The sequence below is a fragment of the Cinclus cinclus genome, chromosome 1, assembly GCF_963662255.1.
Source record: "Cinclus cinclus chromosome 1, bCinCin1.1, whole genome shotgun sequence".
NCBI lineage: Eukaryota > Metazoa > Chordata > Aves > Passeriformes > Cinclidae > Cinclus > Cinclus cinclus.
In genome coordinates, this window is record NC_085046.1 from 25,255,377 (window position 1) to 25,275,353 (window position 19,977).

General features: G+C 36.1%; 1 protein-coding gene across 2 annotated transcripts in view; it reads left to right on the forward strand.

Annotated features, from left to right (window-relative positions):
* The window catches only part of UMAD1 (UBAP1-MVB12-associated (UMA) domain containing 1), a 79,230-nt gene extending 59,598 nt beyond the window's left edge, over nt 1-19,632 (forward strand). For both annotated transcript variants that reach the window (XM_062495206.1, XM_062495197.1), the window contains exons 3-4: nt 891-976; nt 17,897-19,632. In XM_062495206.1, the coding sequence (XP_062351190.1) occupies nt 891-976; nt 17,897-18,154 (344 nt within the window). In that variant the 3' untranslated portion in view covers nt 18,155-19,632. The remainder of the gene's footprint in view (nt 1-890; nt 977-17,896) is intronic.
* Nucleotides 19,633-19,977: the final 345 nt, after the last annotated feature.

A 19,977-nucleotide genomic window follows, 5' to 3' on the forward strand; every position in this document is an offset into this window, starting at 1 on the left:
TATTCTGCAAAATCTTTTCAGCTTCTAGAATGTTCATCCATTGACAAAGAAAATTGGAGAAGATAGGATGAGTGGGTGTTTGTTTTGCAAAATCTGAGAAACAAATTCTGATTTTGGGTTGTTTTATTTTTACTACCTCTACCTTTTAAATAAAATTTATAATGTATCTTCTGTCTTAAAAATAAACGTGAAAACAATCTTGTCTCTAGTTTATTGTTGTGATCTGCCTATCTTTAGATCAGTACCAGCTGCAGCTTTTTGGATAAACTGAATTGTGTCTTCTCTGTAAAATCCTGGGCAAAGGTAGCCCCAGTGTGCAATGGGAGGGGATTAGTTCCCAGCCTACCAAGCAGTCTTCGTCCCCATACAGTCAAAACCAGGCCATTTCTCAGAATGCTTTGTCTCTCTTTCTGCACAGATATCAACTGTGTGGAAATGAGGCTACAAATGAGGATAGAGCAACAGTGTTTTTAGCCTGACACTGGATTGGGATGTGATGGATGTGCACCTGGTATCTCCTTTGCACTACATACATCTCCTTTGCTAGTTGCTAGAATTTAATGGTCCCAAAGTATACAAAAATAGGGGCCCTGCTTTTTTCTTTTCTCCCTTTTTTCCCCAAGAATTTTTCCTTTAAATAATCGATACAGATTTGTTCCTGGATTTTGCAGATCACTTCTCTACGTTTTTCCCTTTCTATTCAAAATTTCTCAGTTCTCTCATTTTCTCTCATGTTCAAAATTGTAAGTATAAATGCGGCTTCAGAGTCCCCCTTCCTCAGGGTGTAATTTGATTTTAGTAAGACTGAAGAGGTTTTCTTATTCTATGTAAAATACGAAGGATTTTGGTAATTTTAAAGGATTGGATTTTTTTTTTTTTTACTTTGGTAGGTGACACAGCTGATGATCAAAGTAGAGACTCAAAGGGTAAAACTTCATTTCCAGAGAACAGACCGATGTACAGTCAACCTCCACAGGTAGGAGACTTTTTCCTTTTGCACACATGATGAAACTTCCATAGCAGCTCATTTAAGAAGCATGAATGTCCTTCAGAAGATGTTTTCACCACATTCACACCTTCCATTGGCTGAATGACCCACAGCCTTCCTTGTCATCTATCATAAAAGCAGCACTGCTATTAATTAGATGGCAATAATGTCAAGCCCACTGCTGTGCATTTGAAAAGGAAATAGTAGAAGGCTGGGCTGTATGATATTGCTGAATATCTTATTTATATATTTGAGTTGTGGAAGTATGAAACTGTAGCTAGAATGTTAATGAATTGCATAGAAGCATTAGGGTGGTGAGTACCAGTGGCAAATGTCACACATTTATATAAGTCATCTCTTTCCACAACTATCATTATGACTAACATGTAAATGTGTGAGTATAATAGACTGTCTTTGTTGTGTGTTTCCTTTCTGATTCTCTACTGTGTGCCTCCAAACCTGAACTTCTTAGGTATGTTTGATACATCTTTACAGGCAAGGGCTTTTCAGAATATTTCTGCATATGATGTACTTATATCTTCTTCTCCATTTACTCTGAAAATGTTTTTGTACCAAGTATGAACCTGTTTTCCATTGCCATATAGTTTTAGACATTTGCAAGGTGACTGAAGATGTTTGGTTTGGACTTCTTGTCCTTTTGTGGTGATTCATTTTTTTTTTGCTTAACCAATCCTGTCTCTTTTTCCCATATGTCATCTTGGTACTAACAGTGTCTGTCTGTCTGTCTCTTTCCAATTCCATTTCAATATTTATTATTGCCAAGTCCCTTGGTATAGTAGAGGTGTGTGTGACAATTTTTCCATCTCTGAGAGTGGTGTGTGTGTATATGTGGCCTGTAGTCTTCCTTTTTATTTCAAAATTTAAAACTGTTTCCTATACAGAAATCTTTAATTCATCGTAACTAACGAGTAGTTTGCCTTCTGATAATGTGAAAGTATGAATTAGTTCCAACCAATTGCAAAGTTTTAGTGTGAGATGTACATCTGAGCCAGGATGTTTTGCAACTGGAGTCCTGCAGATCTGGGCAGTATAATTAATTGATGTTGTAGTTATCTACTGGACAAAAGTAGTTTCCCTTAATGTGATATTCTTGCTGGGGATGGTGAACTTCCAGTTACTGCAGCCTCAGTGCTTTGTTCGGTTCTATGGAATTTCAGGAAAAGAAGAACTTGTATAGATTTTAAGTTTTATAAGTTAGAGTGTAGAAGCAAAGTTTTCAAAATAAAATAGCAGATATTTACAGTGAAAATGAAACAAAGATTTATTTTCACCTTTCTATTAAAATACTTACATGCCACAAAAATACTCATATGAACTCGCTTGTGACAGAATCAGTTAAATTAAGATCCAGCACTTGGTATTATTTAGGCAATTCATTCCAGTCTAGATTTCAGTATTTGAACTTCACATTTACTCAAAGGAATTATCAAGTTCTCAAATTAAGTAGAATAATTGTGAATCATGGAAATTAAATTAATAATTCTGGCCATTAGGAACATAATATTCCTCCTTGCAGTGGTGAATATATTTTTGTAAATTCATAGGAGAACTTTACCAATTTAGAGAAACTGGAAAAGCATTATATGTCATAGAGACATAGAACATCAGTTGAAATAATAACCTTGTTAGTATAAAAAGACAAATTCTTGATAAACATAGAACAGTATGCTAAAATATAGTTGTTACTGCAAAGTGGCATCTGATATTTGTCATGCAGAACTGAACAAAAGAGCATTTAGTTCATCAACCAGCTCATCATTTCAGTTGCTGGAAACCTGCTTTTATTTTTAAATATATATAAACTTTTTCACTTCTTATTACATATAAGCTTTGTGGAACATGAAAAGTGCTTTTGGAAATGGGATTTAAAGAAGAATGACATTTGTTCATGGGTTGAGTTTGATTTTTTGAAGAAATTATCTTTTGGGGTATGTTTTGGTAATGACCATCATTATTCGAAATTTCCCATTTTCTTGGGTACTATTGGATTTGTTTGCTGTAGAACCACTGAATTGTCAAGTGCGTATATTTGTATAATCTTGTATAAATTATTTAAACTAGTGCACAAATAAAAGTTTACATCAAGATTGCCTTGCTGCAACTAGGAAGGTGTAACAGAACTTCTTGTAACCCTGCCATACCTCGGTGTTGTTTTCAGCTGTTCGGATATTGCGTGCGTGTTCGGGGAATTGCAGGTAGTTAAGAACTCCTTGGAGGAAGGGTGTTCTCAAAGGCCAGCTTAAACCCAAACATTTTGTCTTCTGCTTCAGACAGAAGCTCCTGCTTTGAACAGTCCCATCTGGAGTATCCTCTCCATCTCCACAGTGGTTTTGGCAGGGTCATCTCCTGATGCTGGCCAGTCCTAGGGGAGCATGTTGTCCGGCTGGGTAGTGAGCGCTCTGGGCCTAATCGAGCATGTCTGATCCCTCTGAAGTTGCTTCAGGCTCATGAACTAAAAGTCACACACACATTTAAGTGCTTCTCTGGATCGGGTCCAAAATGGTTAGTGCTCTGCAGGGCTGAGAACTTAGATTAGTTTTATTAGTGACTAAATTAGTAAATTAGTGACCATGTAATACAAAGATAATTTTAAGTGCAACACAGTCATAATAGAAAAAGACACTATGGTTTGGGTTTTTTTTATGCTTGTGATTTCTCCATTATTACTGTATAATTTCCAGATAATTCAATCTTTATCTGTTTTCATTGGGAATTTGAGTTTATAGAAAATAGCAGAATGGAAAGGTTAGTTTGGATATATGAAGAGTGCTAGAAACCCCAGTAATATGGTGGGGTTATTTTCGATAATGAGCTATTCCATTGGTAAATCAAATTAGTACAACCATGTATTTTTGCCCTACTGTGAGAGCAATTATGTAGCATATCTATTAGGAGACATAAAAAATATTTTTGACAGATGGCATGGCTTTGAATTAGGATTTATGAAGATTATTGTATGTCTGGTGTCCAGGACACCTGGGATTAAGAAACAGCAACAAAAAAAAATACATTTCTGGTAATCGCTGCAGTGTTTTGTATCTCCCTACTGTCACCTTAAGAAGCAGTTCATATTTATTTGATCATGCACTTCTGGAAAATCTGACGTGCACTCTTTAGCCAACAGATGTCAGCAGATTTAATGGGGGAATACTGGACCAGTAAGTGTATTAAAATGAACTACCAAAAATGAAAGCCATCTTTAGATTTCAAATTAGGATTTTTGTCTTGCTGTGTCTATTTTTTGTTTTTCCTTACAGTCCTACTTCTCTCTCAAACACTTAATAGTTATTACCGTCTATCTAAGGAGCTTGTTATACATTTTCTAGGGCATGAGAGAATCCTCCAAGGGATTGCTTAATCCATAATTATCTAATTTATATGTTGTTGTTATAGCCATTCTAATTATATACCTTGCTCTGATTGTTATCATCTTAGGACTTAGTTTTCTTTATGAATTCTAATAGTTCTGCTATGATTCTTGTACCCTTTCTTTTCATAATTTGCTGTTAAAAGCTGAGAACACAGCAGACAGAAAGCCCATGGTTCCAGAAGTAAATTTTAAATCATCTATGATTTTATAGAAACAGGTATACACCATTTTAGGCAAGTATCTAAATAAATTAGGATATTTTTTCTTTAATGTCTGAATTGGCATTGGCTCATTTATGTCATCCTTTATACAGCTGCTGTGTAAGGATTCTGCATGGATGTAAATAACAGTTTCCTAGACATCTGGTTAGGGGACAGATGAGTCAGTTGAAAAGACAGGAATACTATGAGATATAAAATATAAAGGGAGAGATAATGAGAATTGAATGTTCACAGAGTAGGGGAGAAATAATTCAATTTTTTTTTACGCTTCTAGTGAAATTAACAAGTATTGCTGAAGTTGATATACTTTTAGGATATCCTTTAGAGCAGATCATCTGATATAATTCCAGGGCATGAATAATAATATTACTGTTATCTTGTTTTCCTTTTTTTTTTTTAATTATTAAAAGTAATTGCTTCTATCAGACCTATTATTGGCTGGTTTTTTTTTTCCTGTTTGTCTGTCTGTATTTTTACAAGTTACTGGAAAAGGAGTTATTACTGATCATGTCTCTGTTCACTTAGTGACTCTTAGTTTATGGTTCAGAGGGTTCCATATCTAAAATCTCAAGTAGGGTGTTCTGGGCTAGATTTGTAGCATTAGTTTAAATTTCCTACATTTGCTTTAGAAAAAGTGGTTTATATTTCACAATTATTGTGATCACATTATTTGTGATTAGTTTGCTCTCTTTTGACAGAATCTAGTATCTATCAAAAATATTGCATAGCTTGGCTTTTTTTTTTTTTAAGCTCTCATAAGGTCAAATTCTAGTCACGGCTTGGTTAGACTAATTGCTTGTCATATGTCATATTAACTCTAAGATCTTCTTTTTCATATATAAAACCCTTAAAGCATGTTGGTCCATATTTTCTCTATTCTTAATTGCATATGTAAGCAATAATCACTTAATGAAATTATCCACTCTTAGAAGGGACTGGAATAAGACTGTCTGCAGCATGTCATGAAGCATGTACTTTTCTCTGAAAAGAGAATCTGGTACCATCAGAAGAAAGATCTTATGTTTTACTCAGCTATCATGCATGATCATAAGCTATAAGAAGTGACATTTTAACATTACCTTTATAAAGAATGACTCGTGTCTAGCTTTGGCAGCTGCAATGTACATCACCTTTCTTAGCTTCCTTCATCCTTTGTGTGTGTAGTAAATAGCTGGGACTTCATTGGGGAATCCATGTCAGCCACAGATGGGACGTGTGTATTAAGTAGAGCTGGTATATGATAAGAAAGGCACAGTATATGCTTGTGATCTTACTGAGGATGAAGGTAAGTAGTCCATTCAGCTAAAAAAAATAAATATTGTGTATTACATCTATGACATGTTACTACTATTATATATTACAACTGTTAGTGTGCAATAACATATTTACTTTGTAAAGCTTCATTATATCATAATGTTTATATTGCTATCTGTAAAATAATTTACCAAAATATTTAGGTCTTTTCATTCTAGGAAATTCTCCAGAACATGTAGACCAGTGGGCTTCTGTCTCTTACTGGACAACAATTGGACAACTCAGGGGGAAGGGGAAGGTTTATATACACATTATGTAGAAATATATTAGGTATATGTTTATATATGAGAAAGTCTGTTCCTCATGTCATAAAGGATTCATTGCAGTGGCCTCACAAACAATGTTTTATAAATTTGCGATTTGTGCAAGCTATTGACCCAGGGTCAATTAGTAAGACACAGGGTGTCCTACAAGACTATCACCTTGTAGGGTTTCTCAGTTCTAAAGTGAATAGCTGGACTTGTTTGTGTAACATGATACACACCTGTGTTTATTCAGATACTTAGTAATCACAGCAGCATCATTAATACTATATCCATTGTTCTTTTTTTTAAAGGAAAGCATCATATTTTTAGGTATAGAGAACTTGAGTGGGAATTGAGAGATGTGAATTGACGTGGTTGTCACTAACTTCCTCTCTGAAAGAGTTCATTTTAAAAAACGTAATGCAGTGCTGTCTTACACTTTTCTATAGCACTTTGCAAGTGTGAAACACTGTTAAACCCTTTGTGTAACTTCAGCTGAGATTTCAGTACAAGAACTGAGGAAACCTTACAGTCTTACAAGGTGGGACATGAATGTTCTGCCTGGCCAGCAAGCACATGTAAACACAACAAATGGATTGGAGCAGCCCCCTCTCCCACAGCCCTGCCTGTGGAGTCCAGAGTCAGTGCTGCAGTCAGATTGCACAATTTATGAGGTTTGAACAACAGAAGATAAAATTACATCCTGCAGGGAAAGAATGACACACAGGCAAGGCATATTTCATAATTCAGTGCCTATAGATAGGAAAGTGTGTACCCACATGTAAAAAGTACATAAAGTAGTATAATTAGCCTGATTTACAGCCTCTTCACTTTAAGAATGAGGCTTTATTAAAGGGGACATAGACACCAAATGGTGATCAAGGCACAAGTATGCAGAAGCACACTTTGCATACCTCCCTATTTAGTTTGGGCAGAGATTCCCTGTATATTTGATTTACTTGCTTGCTTCTTCAGTTACATTGATTGGTTATTTGTAGCAAGAGATGCTCAAACTAGGTGCCCGTATGTTCCCGTCATGTTTTTTAGCCTTTGTCTAATTTTGGGGTCTTCTGACTAGCTTAATCCCAGATAAAGCTACTGATTATCCTGTATCTCTTGCCCAAATACATATGGTTAAACTGAAAGCCAGTAATGCTGGTTCACTTTGCTGCTGTCAACAAATTGATCAGTCAGTCATCCTGCCTCTCAGAGCAAACCTTCTGGCCTTTCCCAATGTTAAAATTTATCTAAAATGCAATGTAGATCATACATCACTTGATGAGACTGTGTGTGAATATGGCACAGTGATATTTACAATGTGGGTGACAGACTGTAGTGTAGGGCAGCTCCTTAACTATTACTCTAAACAGCAAGTAAGGAAAACAACAATGTCTTTTGCTTACTTGCACTGCCACTTTCAGAGGGAAAAAAATAACCAAACATAAAACTCACCACAAATGGCAGTGGGTAGTCCATTTTAATGGAAAGAAAACATGAAGATTGTCCCATTTCAGCCCAGAATGCTAATATTGGTAAGACAGGAATATATTTCCCTGTCCATTCCATCAGTGTTGTTTGATCCTTTTGCTACAATGTAATTTTCACCTTAAAAAAAACAAAAAAACCCAAACAAACAAAAAAACAAAACCAAAAAAAAAAACAAACCAAAAAAAAAAAAAAAAAAGAAGAAAAAACTGGAACTTTACAGCTCCTGCGAGCTCTCTGGAACTTTACTCTCTCCTGTGTGAGACTCTGCACTGGGAAGCACACATTCAAATTTTGTTTTAAAGCACTTTTGAAAAATACAAAATAAAGTGTAAGTTATTTGTTTACTATTTTAATTTCTTTACTTCCAGGGTACTACAAATTTTAAGATCGTGTTTCTACTGTTTTAATGTGATTAGCAGTACTGCTAGATAAAAACAGATCTATCTTTAAAAAAAAAATCTACCCTTCTTCATTTTAATTGTGATCCAGTTATTTTCCATCCATAGAGAACAAGGAGGGTCAAGGAGGCCACTCTTATTTAAAAGAGGTGGACTAGTATAAGTTCCTTTTCAATTAATTAATTAATTAATTACCCTTTTGCTGCTTTAAGAGTCATGACAGTTTTATTCCTGAATCTGAAAAGCCTGATCCATAGGTGCTGAGGAAAACTCAGTCTTGTTGCTGTTTATAGAATGAAACTTTTACAAACTCTGGCTCCTGGTAACCTGTTTACTGAAGGTGGTGTTGACAAGTGCTCCAGTTACAGACTGTTTATAGAGGAAATTAAAGTCAAATACCCATCCTTCCTCTTACTGACCCAGATCTCTGTGGAGGGAGCAGGTGGAAATCTGTGTGAGAAGATATTTACTTAATTCTCTTTTTTTGGCATTAAAATACTTTAAGTTTGTAAACAGGACATATTGCTGTCTTGCCACATGCTTGGAATTTAAGCATCATGATAGAAACCTCAGAACAGAGTACTAAGTACAGCAATTTTTATTCATGCATCTGTGTAAGAATCCTTTTAAGATCCAGGGGTTTAGTTACTTAACAAAACTCTTGAAAGCATGGCTGAAGATGTTGTTCCCAGGTATTGTTGGAGTAAAATTGACCTGAGTTCAGACTAGTAATTCTTTTCTGTTCCATCTACTTATCTTCTTTTCTGAAAATCAAATCCCAAGATAATTTTCTTTGCCTTTCCTCTGATAGGAATTGTTACCCCTCTGTCTTTTTTCTCTCATTGATATTGACATTCTGTGGAGATATTTCACTGATGTTGCTGATTCCCTCAGTTACTCAAGGAGACGTTTCCTTTCCTTCTTAAAAAAAGTCTAAAACCAACAACAAAACAACCTTCTGACCTACACTTTTCCCAGTTGTTCTAATTTGCTGAGAAACGTATTTGCTTTATTTTTGTGTGCAACTATGTTTGCTAAATATTTTCTTACTGGGTTTTTTATGTTTAATTGTCATAGCTTTTTTTCTTTATTTTTTTAAGACAGCTTTCTTTTGCATTCAGATCCTTGGATTTTTACATACTTAGTACAGTAATGAGAGAATGCAGTATTAGCCCTCACTTCAGAGGTTCTGCTCCATGGGCATCCACCATCTCAGAGAAGCTGTCATCTTTTTCCTACCATAGCTGGTTACCCTGTTGGAGCTTCCAACAGTAGCAGGGGTCGGGAACGTGAGACAGAGAGACATGAATGCAGAGACCCAGTTAGTCTAAGCTTCTGCTGTTCAGGAGATCAACCTCCCAAAAACCTTTAAGATAATTCTTTGCTTGAAGCAGTAAAGAAAATACCACATCTTGTCACTAAGTACATCGACCAAATGGAGCTGCTAAATGAAAACAGATTATTTAAATATTGTTTTTTAATTTTAAAAAAAAGTGTTTAGTTTTAACTATGATGTTAAAGTTTTATATTAAATCAATGTCTTAGTATATTCTCTGGCTGTGTTTAAAGTCATCTGAGTTTTGCACTGCATCATGAATGAAGGTAGCAGCAAAATAAATGTAAATGCTTTGTGCTTCTGGATGATACTGAAGTTACAAAACAAATCTGTTATCAGCATTTATCAGACTTGCCTTTTCATTTTACAATATATTGACTTGTCCTCCACTTCTTATTTGTGGTTGTGGAATACAGTGCTGGATGTCTAGAGCTGTGTGCATTTTCAATTACAATTCTTCTGGCTTGCAGTTCATTTACTATAGTAATTTTCATTAACTTCTTAATCTTCCAGCATACATGCTACAGGAAAAAAGGAAAAAAAAATCTGGCCTAGTACCATTTCCTGGCAGTGGCAGAAGCACAATATGCTAAATATTGTTCATGTTGCTTATTATGTTGAGATCTTGGCTATGAATAGCTTGCATAATACTTTGAAGGAACAGAAGATCTAGATAAACTGTTCCTTGTTGAACCCACACCCCTGTCTTTCTTGTAAGATATTTTTATTATAATAATCATGTTGCAGAGGGGACTGCACTGTAGAGGTGGTGTCCTAAAACTCAGGAGCCTCCGAAGAGGAACAGGGAGGCAGCAAGGAAAGGAACCCTGCTACTGAAGGGGCATAAATGTTGATACTGGTCTTCAGTTATAAAACCCAACAGTGGTGAAATTGGTTGAGATAGAAGGAAAGATGAGAGCATAATTACTTTACTTAATGGTGGGAAATTAAGCTTTATAATTTTTAATAAAGCTTTAGAACATTTTCTGCTTCCTTCTCATTTCTGCTTTCATTGAGGTTTGCAGTCTTCTTTTCATGTTGCATCTTACCCCTATTTATTCACGATTTGATAGTTTCTCATGATAGATGCCCACATTTGAGATGTTTTGGGTCTCTGTCTTCAAACAGTTACTGAATGTAATAAATAATAGGAGTTAGGAATAAAGGAATAAAAGTAGGAATTAGAAATAAAAAATATCATTATACAATTTTGGTTATATTCAATATATTTGCTAAATTTATCACTGACCCCCCTCAAAATATTTCCCGTGAAGTACTGTTAGAAGGGATTGAGTTAAAACAGAACCTTCATCTTGTACTGGTTTGAGTTTGTATAATTGGTGACGAAGAAAATCAGTTTTTTATTCTAGGATGACAAAACAAGGGAGTTGGTTTAGACACTAGATTTGAAGTCTTTTGTGGTACTTTAGAATACTTTTCATGGTAGAATTAGATTCTATAAGTTCTCATAAATAAAACTCACAGGCATCTCTGGTATTTCCTAGAATAATTAGGAAAAATAGATCTGTTTCTGGGGAAAAAAAAACAAACACCTCTTTTTTACAGAAAGCTTAATATTTTTTTTTAAATTAACACACTTTAACCATGGAACATTGAGAGTGTCCAGAGTTCAAATGGCAACCTTGCAGTTCTCCCCCTCTGGGGAGATTAACAGTTTTATGGCTCTTTGAGAGGGCAAGAATCACATCTAATTACAACAAATTTATTCTGCTTTTGCACTATAGAATTGTTCTAGTGATTACACTTTTCCAATTGCTTTAATGGTAATAAGGATTCAGAAATGTTACATCAGTATTTATACTGAAAGTGTGGTTTAGCAAAGATTTCCCTGCTGTTCTTTGCAGGCCAAGTTACTCTGTGATGAGCTTTGCTGTAATAAAGAAAAAACTATAGAATGTCAGAACCTCTTTTCATTGTTTCTTTAGAATTATTTTCTTTAAGATTTCAATGACGTTAACCTGACCTTGATTCCATTCTAGTCAAGAAACAGCTGAAAAATCATGCTTTAGAGGAGAAAGAACACGTAAAATGTACATAAAAAATTAGTTAAAATATTCTTAAACTCTTATTTTAAAAATTGGGTCTGTTTTACTCTGAATAGCAATATTGATAAACTTGTACAGGTAGCAGGAGATCTTTAAGAAAGACAAATTACTGCTGTATTACAAAATAAGGGTCATAAGAAGCTTGAAAACAAGAGCCCAAAGCAAATGGAAAAGCAGATTTCCACTGGGAACCATTCTTGCTTTTAAAAACCTCTCCAAGGACTCTGTGGTAACCCAAACCTTTCAGCCTGCAGGTCTGCCCTACTGCAGTCCCTGAGAACACTGATCCTTGGCCACTGTTATAATTCCAGACACTGCATTTCTGCTACGAAAGCAAGCAAGCAACCAGAACAAATTTGGATATAGCAACAAATTACTGCAAGTAACTTGTTATAACAGGGTCTCCAGCCCTTCTTACATCTAACTTTGCTCTCCCATCTAGGAGTAGCTTTTCTCTTGAGTCTCTAGAGGGGAGAGCTGATTAAAATTTTGAGTGAACCTTGAAAGAACAGCAGCTCTCATTATTCACATGTCATTTTCTGAAACCACAGGGCATCTGTATTGTGCTTGTCCAGGTGGGTTTGTTCCTTTCTTATAGTTCTGTAAGGATGCAGGTCACATACTTACTGGTGTGTTGGGGTGGTTTTTTGTTATGTTTTGCATTAGGAGTTTTGTGGTACTTGAAAATTACCACGTTGTACACATTCCCCAACACCAGCAAAGTTTTACTCATCCTGTTTGGACATCAGGACATCAGAAGGAATTTTGGACATCAGAAGGAATTTTGGACATCAGAAGGAATTTCTTCACAGAAAGGGTTGTTAAAATTGGAAAGGACTGCTCAGGAAGGCGACAGAGTCACGATCCCTGGAGGTGTTTAAGGAAAGCCTGGACAGGGCATTCAGTGCCATGGTCTAGTTGACAAGGTGGTGTTCAGTGATAGGTTGGACTCAATGATCCTAGAGGTCTTTTCCAACCTAATTGATTCTGTGATTCTGTTCTCCTAGGTTAAATTTTTGAATGCAAACCTTGTGAGTAGTTTTTTCTTTCTTCCTCTAAAATTACAATTTTATTTGAAAAGTGAATTGTTGTCATCAATGGGGATAATCATTCCAGAATTCCTACAAATTTTGTAAGGAGGTCCAGTGAGTACCCTAAAGCATCAACCAAAACACATTGGAGAAACAATCCCATATGACAACTTCCATTTCTAGATACAGCAGTAATTACTACATAGTGTGAAATAAATTTTAGTTACCCTATGATTCACTATTTCCTGTAATACCATGAAGTTTCCTGAAGTAAAAATAATTCTTTACCACCAGTCACATACCAGGTGTCTGTTGTAAATATTATATTGCTATATATTTACTAAATATTCTAAAAGACTGAAGGTACTGTTTGTTTCCCAAAGCTGTTTTTAAAAGAAAAATAGGTCTGTTTCTGGGAAAAAAACCCTCTTTTTTACAGAAAGTGTTGAATTTTTTAAAATTAATCACTCTTGATAGAAACCTTGTTCAAGGTTTTGGATGATAACAATGCTGGCACTAATCTTTGATTCTCCTTCAGAGTACTGTAAATCCAGTTTCTCAGTACATTGTAAAATGTGTATTTTTTCCTTCCTTATGAGACTCTTGGCAAACTTTATGGTTAATACAAAAACATGCAGCAAATTAGATGTTTTTAAAAACAGCTGAGAAACATCTTTTAACAGGGAAAAAAAAGGAATAATTTACTTTAGAGGGTAGTTTTATACTTTGTTAGTTTCAAAATAACATGTTGTTTTCAGAGCACCATTTGTATCTGATGGCCAGCTGCTATATGTATATATACCTAGTATTTCTTTTGGATTGCAAACCAAGAACACAGAAGACACCTTGCTTATTTGAATTAAATTTTATTGCCATACCTTATGTAATTCATATTATTTTTTTGACTCCTTGATGTATGGTGAAATGTAAATCAGTGATCTTCTTGGTCCATTCAATTAATATTTCTCATAACAGGATTGTGTGTCATAGCATTTGGCAGTGCTTAGTTTAGCTAATGTCCAGATAATATGCTCTGAATGGATTGTATTCTGGCTAAGTAAGTTAGGCATTTAAGTAGAAACCAGTGTGACTAATGGGCAATATCAAATTCTCTAGGACTTGCAGTTCTATATATGCTTGAAGAATGCATGCATAAAGCATGAGCCATTTCATAACCTTGACCTCAGTTGCATCACATTATTTTGTACTGGTGTTTGCACTGGAAGCAGTGCGGGCGACCTTGGCGCTGATGGGTGACTGATGTTCTCTACCAGAGTGTCCAGTTCTTCATCACATTACCCAAAAGCCTCCTGGGGAGGTTGGCTGCAACAAGGCCTTTTCTCATGTGGGTTCTCCAGCACAGGAATGAAATACATGTTAGCCCATTTATAGGATGTCATCATGTTTTGGAAGCACAGAAACACGTTTAGTTTGATAGGGTCTTGTGCAGGAGGCCAGCATCTAAATACCACTACAGGAATGCTCAGAAACAGCTCTGCACAGCAAAGGGCAATGACTGCCTGTGATGACTGCTCTAGGTAGAACTGAAAAAATACTTCTTGTTACCTGAAGTCTTCAGGACAGGAACTTTTCTCTTCATATAGGTAATTAATATAAAATGTGACTTGTTGTAAACAAAAAAGTGAATGCAGACTTTTAAAGATAATTAAAAATAACTGTTTGCATGGGAAAGACAGTAGTGGATTAAATGTAAAACTGAAATAGAAAATCTAGGCTCCTTTTCCATTTATGTTGTGAACTGATCTTGTCATATTAGGCCCAAGTCCTTCCAATGAGGGGTTGAGTAAACTGAGACCCAAAGACCGCTGGAATTGAGATCAGATCATGGCATGTATTAAACTGATCTGACACTTTGTTTCTGACTTACCTGCACTATATTTATGTCAATCGTTTCAGGTTTTCTTTATGATACTGTTTTGACTATTCAAATAGTATCATAACCTTTTAAGACTATTAAGAACTTCACTAACAGTATGCAGAGACTTAGTTTGGTAAAATGATCCTTTCACAGTAAAATAATTCTAAAAGAATTCATCTTTCCTTACTGCAGTTTTGCTTTCAGCTATGGAGTGAGACTTGGGACTTAACAAAGCTGGCCCTTGCTCCATCACTGCCAGTACATGGTATCTGCTGTCTAAAGAAAGAATTTTAATTTCTGGGTCTGCCCATTTAGCAACATTCTAACAAATGTAAGGTTTATGGAGGAAAAAAGATCCAAGATTTGCTTCCTTCTCTTTTTTTTTCCCCTCTTTGAAGTTAGTTTTGCCATGTGGTGGTTCTAATTTGCATTGTAGATTGTGTTCACCCATCTTGGGGGACAATTAAGATATAAACAGGTGTTCATAAAAGTATAATTTGCCAATCAAAACAAACATTAGATTTCAGGGATTTCTGATTATCATCTGAATGATGGGAATAGAACAGTGACTAAGGGATCATTTTTCCCTGAAATGTGGGAGGGAAGGGAGGCAGAAAGGACTTTGAAGATCTAGTTTAATTGATTCCTAGATGCAACCCAGTTTTTCAACTGGGTCTTTCTAGCTTCCTTTCAGAATATGGGAACCATGAAAGACAGGCAAATACCAGCACCTCAAAAAATGTTCCACAAGTCCTTTCTTTCAAGAGGGAATGTTATAAATTCATGCAGAGGAGAAATTAAGAGAAGTTTTTAAGTTTACAGCAGCAACAAATTTAAGGACTCACCTGAGTGTTGTGCGGCATTCTTTCAGACAAATATTAACATAAATAAATGTTCTGTTTGGCAGTATTCTTAGCAAGAAAATATATCTGTACTAGATGTTTATGACTTTTGTTCTGAAGCATATCTTGGGCCCTGCCAAGAAGGAAGACTTCTCTCAAAGTGTTTGCAGTGAGCAGCCATAGAATCTAATACCTCTTAAAGTGAGAGCTGATGATCTTTGTCTTGGAGATAACCATGCTGATTAGAAAAGTACAAGAGGTTTTAGTGTTTTTCCTGAACTTATAGAGTTATAATACTATTACCCATGGTTTTTTGCTCACAGCTTGGAAAGCTGGAATAAGAGAACTACGCAGAACTACCTTCCTGACTTCCCTGCTAGCTATTTCCCCTGTCCTCTAAAGGTACCAGAATCAGTTAGGAAAGCAAAAGGAAAATTCTATCAGCTCTTGTCTCTGCTGTTGCATGTAGCTTTCTGAAGGACTGTTAACTACATCTAAAAAGAGAGAACCAAGAAAAGGAAAGCTGGGGAAAATAAAGAAATATCTGTAAACTGTAGCTGTAGGAATTCTGTAGTAACAAACATACCAGTATTACAGTAGCATGGAGAATGTCGCTCCTCTTGTATATTGCATCATAACCAGTAAGGTCAGTAGCTGTATGTATCAGTCATTCCATTTAATAAACTTCTTAACCTTCAGAAATTTTACATTATTACCCTGTGTCATAGTAACAGTTCTTGGCAAGTTTTTCTTAAGCCTTAGGTTTCAAATCACTGTGAGCATGAACAAAAGCTTCCAAGTGAGGGCCCCCTTCAGAGTGTGCAGCACCACTAACCCTTGTGTCCCAGCCGGCTGTGGAGGAGCGCGCGTCCTCTGCCACCCAAGACAAGTGCTGGCTGTGACACAGACTGGAAAGATTATTTGTGTCATTGTTGACTCACTGTTGGCAGGTTAATAGAAAGTTTACCATTTGGTTTATCCGTCCTACCAGATGAAATGTTGGATTGTGTAAGGAATGACTGTGCTCAGGTTGTGTTCAAGGCAAAGCCAGTCATTCCTTTGGGAAGAAGATGGAATATCTTTTCCCTGGCTAAATGCTCTGGGCAAGAAAACAAAGCACCCACCACCACCGCAACACCCAAACTGTTCTTCTGTCAGACAGTAACTTCCTCAGGTTCTCTGGAACAGCCATGATCTGTGATATTCAACTTCAGCACGGGTCAGATCTTGAGCAGCACAACACCCCTAAAAATCATGGATGCAAGCAACCTCCATATGACTGGACCCATTTCACTCTTGAGATCAGGTGAATACCAAATTAGTGCTTGAAGCTTTCAGTGCTCTTTCTTTCTAAATAGCTGTGTAACCTTTGGAGTTTTCTAGCAGCATGTTGAATATGGGAGGTTCAAAGGAAGAAGTCAGGACTTCATCAGAGTCAGACATTCCTGTCTGTGTTCATGGCTCTGACATGACTTGTTAAGTACTTTCAGACACCTTACTGAATATTTCTATATCTGTGCTGATACAAAGTAGAAATCCTTATAACAAACATCTCACTTCTAGAGATCACAGAATCACTGAATGGTTTGAGTTGGAATGAACCTTAAAGATCATCTCATTACAACTCCCCTGCCATGGGCAGGGACACCTTCCGCTCGACTAGGTTGCTCAGAGACTGTTATCGGGAGCATCATTATGGGTGCCTAATGAGAGGTATCAGCTTGTATAGGATTTTATTGCTATAAATAGTAAAAGAAATTACATTTGATTTCCAGAGGCAGAGTAAATAGTCTTTTCTTTGTTCTTAAAATGGTAAAAGTTTCAGGATAAACACTTTGTAAGGTCATATTGGCAGGTCAGGATCAAAGCTTGCAAGTCTATTGGGTCCAGCATTATTCTCTAAATTGTGTTGACTACTTCTGTATGGCAAGTTTTTTCATTTCCTTGTTGGTTTTGGTTCTTGTGTTGTTGGTGGGTTTTTTTAACTGTGTTTTTCTATAAAGAATATATTTGGTACTGCATATATATTTCCCTATATGACTTACAGCCAGTCATGCAATTCTATTTCACACTGGAAAGCAACATTATTAATCCTTTGAAATAAGTGGGATAGGGCAGTTCTTAATCACAAAAGTAATTCTTTTCTTGGACAACTTCTGGAAAGGCACGGGGAGAACAAAAGATGGAGCTTCATCAGTTTATGAAAGAAATTGTATGAAGTAATTTCCCCTAAACAAGACTGAATATAATGACAAAAAGTCCCACGAGCCTTATGGGTTTCATAAATGCATAGTAATGTTGGGTAGCCTGTCTGAGTTCAAGAAGTGTTTGGACAACACTCTCAGGCACATGCTGTGACTCTTGGGGTGTTCTGTGCAGGGCCGGGAATTTGGACTCAATTATCCTAATTTCCCTTCCAACTCAGCATATTCTGTGTTTCTGTAATCTTAGTAATCATTACAAAGAGTCTTATTTATGTTTTAGCCTTAATTCTGGTTGACCTGAGCCAAAGAATTATATCAACATGTATTAAGAACTGCTATTTTAGATCTACCTAAACTGAACTCTGAAACTGCTTTTATTTATTTGTTTGGGGTTTTTTGTTTCCCTTTATTAGTAGGTCCTTTTGGTTCTAAGTACAAAGCCATAGCTGCGTGATTTGTAGTGTGTAAATTTTTGTTCTTCTGTTCTCTTTAGATAAATACAGGGCACCGGTCACAGTTGACTGTATCAAGCACAGAGATGGGAAATCAAAGGAGTCAGACTTTGGAAAGCAGCCCTTTCATGTCAGACCTGCTGAGCGACGTCCCCTTTGCCCTCGCACCACATGTGTTAGCAGTGCAGGGCACCCACAGTGACGTTCCTGACCGACTGCTCACCTACGACATCAATGATAATTTATCAAGATTTTGGTATGATTTTACACTTGAAAATTCAGTGCTTTGTGATCCGTAATGTTCTCTTTATTTTTTTCTGCCTCTGTCAAGGAGCAAGTCTTAATGTGAAGATGAAGACTTACCTTAATTGACTTAATATTTTGGGGGCCTGCCGCTGGTATATCCAATGGATTAGTATTCACAACTGTGATATATTTCTTAGCTTTAAGTGAACTATAACTTAGTACGTTAAATATTCCATTTATTTCCAAAGAAATCATGCCAAACTGTTTCAGCCTCAGTAGGAGACTGGTTGCTGGTATCTACTTCCAGTAGGTTGGCTGCAGACACAAACATTTCATGACTTTAAGAGGAGGTCTATGTCTCAACTGTTTTGTTATTTCAATTAGTTACAAAATACATAGATCCTGTTACACATATTAAGATCACCTCTTGATTTTGTAGAGATAGGAACCAATATTAATGCTAAAGCAAAGCTTCATTGCACTACTAGACAGAGAGCTTTTCAGTGAAAGCAAGTTTTAAAACTCAGAGTTAATTACAAACCCTTAAGTAATCATTAAGACTTAACAGAATTGGTTAAATTCACCAATTTCAAAGTGAAAATCAGTTGCTTCCTTCCCTTTTCCAGTAAATGGTATTTTGTCTGTCTCATTTTGTGCCTGCCTGGAGAAGTTGTCCCCGCCTGCCTGTTGGCTGCTGTTTGTTCTCATTACCACATGTGTTCCTGATTTATATACAGATCAGCTTTTCCATTTTAACCTCTTTGCCCCCTGAAGAAGGAAATCTCAGGACACGTACTTTTAATGGTCACACCCTTCTTTTTTTAATTTGTGTGCCAGAGGTACAGATGGCAATGTTTAACAACAGGAAAACATTACATTGTTTCTTATCCAACTAAATTAAACTGCTAAATACCTAACCATGCCTTCTCACAGACCACTGTGTCCCCACTCACAAGCTTTGAGCATGTTTTTGCCAACTAAGACCAGAGCTCATACTCCACCAGCAACAGCTCTCTGATGTCACATCATGATTTGTGATGAATAATGACCTGTGGCACACACTTGTTTTCTCTCTTGGGGTACAATATATACATTGTGCTAAATGTTGGCAGATATTTTCCTATATTATTTATGCTCTTACACTCTTCCGGTAGCTTAAAGTATGTAAGTTTTCAGACTTGGATAATTTTATGGTATTTGAGATAAATGCTGTAAAATAATGAAGAAATTACATTGTGGATATGTCTTAGGTTGTTATATATTCATGGTTTAGATTTTTTTTAAATGTGCATATTTAATATTTTTGACAGCTGTGTCCGTAAGTGTTTTGAAGTTATTGTTTCAAGGGGAATATCTGTGCTGCACTCCAATAAAAAGAAGCCAAGTAATAATGAGTTATTTTTATATGTGAGAGTTATTATGTGGTTTCACCTATATTGTTTACTACAGCTCTGACCATTCAGCTTTCATAGGAACTTGAACATGGAAATTCTGTTTAAAAATCTTTTCAGTGTCATTTAAAAATTAGTTTCCTCCTAATAAAATATATCACACTCTCATCTGGTGGATTCTGTGTGCTGTATTGGTGACTTGCAGTGGTTTAGCTGACATCCATGACACTTTGGAGAATAGTGTGTCTGGGATCTGGGAAGTACTCAGGCCTCCTAGAAGGAAGAATTAATTTTATGAAGTTGTTCAGACTGTTATGTTTGTGAAGTGTTTTAGTTAATGCATAAAGCACTAAAATAATTTTAATGATTATTTTATGTTCAGCAGTTAAAAAACTGATCATTCTACAAATAGCATATTTCCATTCAAGCTGTCCATTTTGAATCTGAAATGTTTCTGCAGCTCAGCTGGTCTAGAAGCAGAGCTG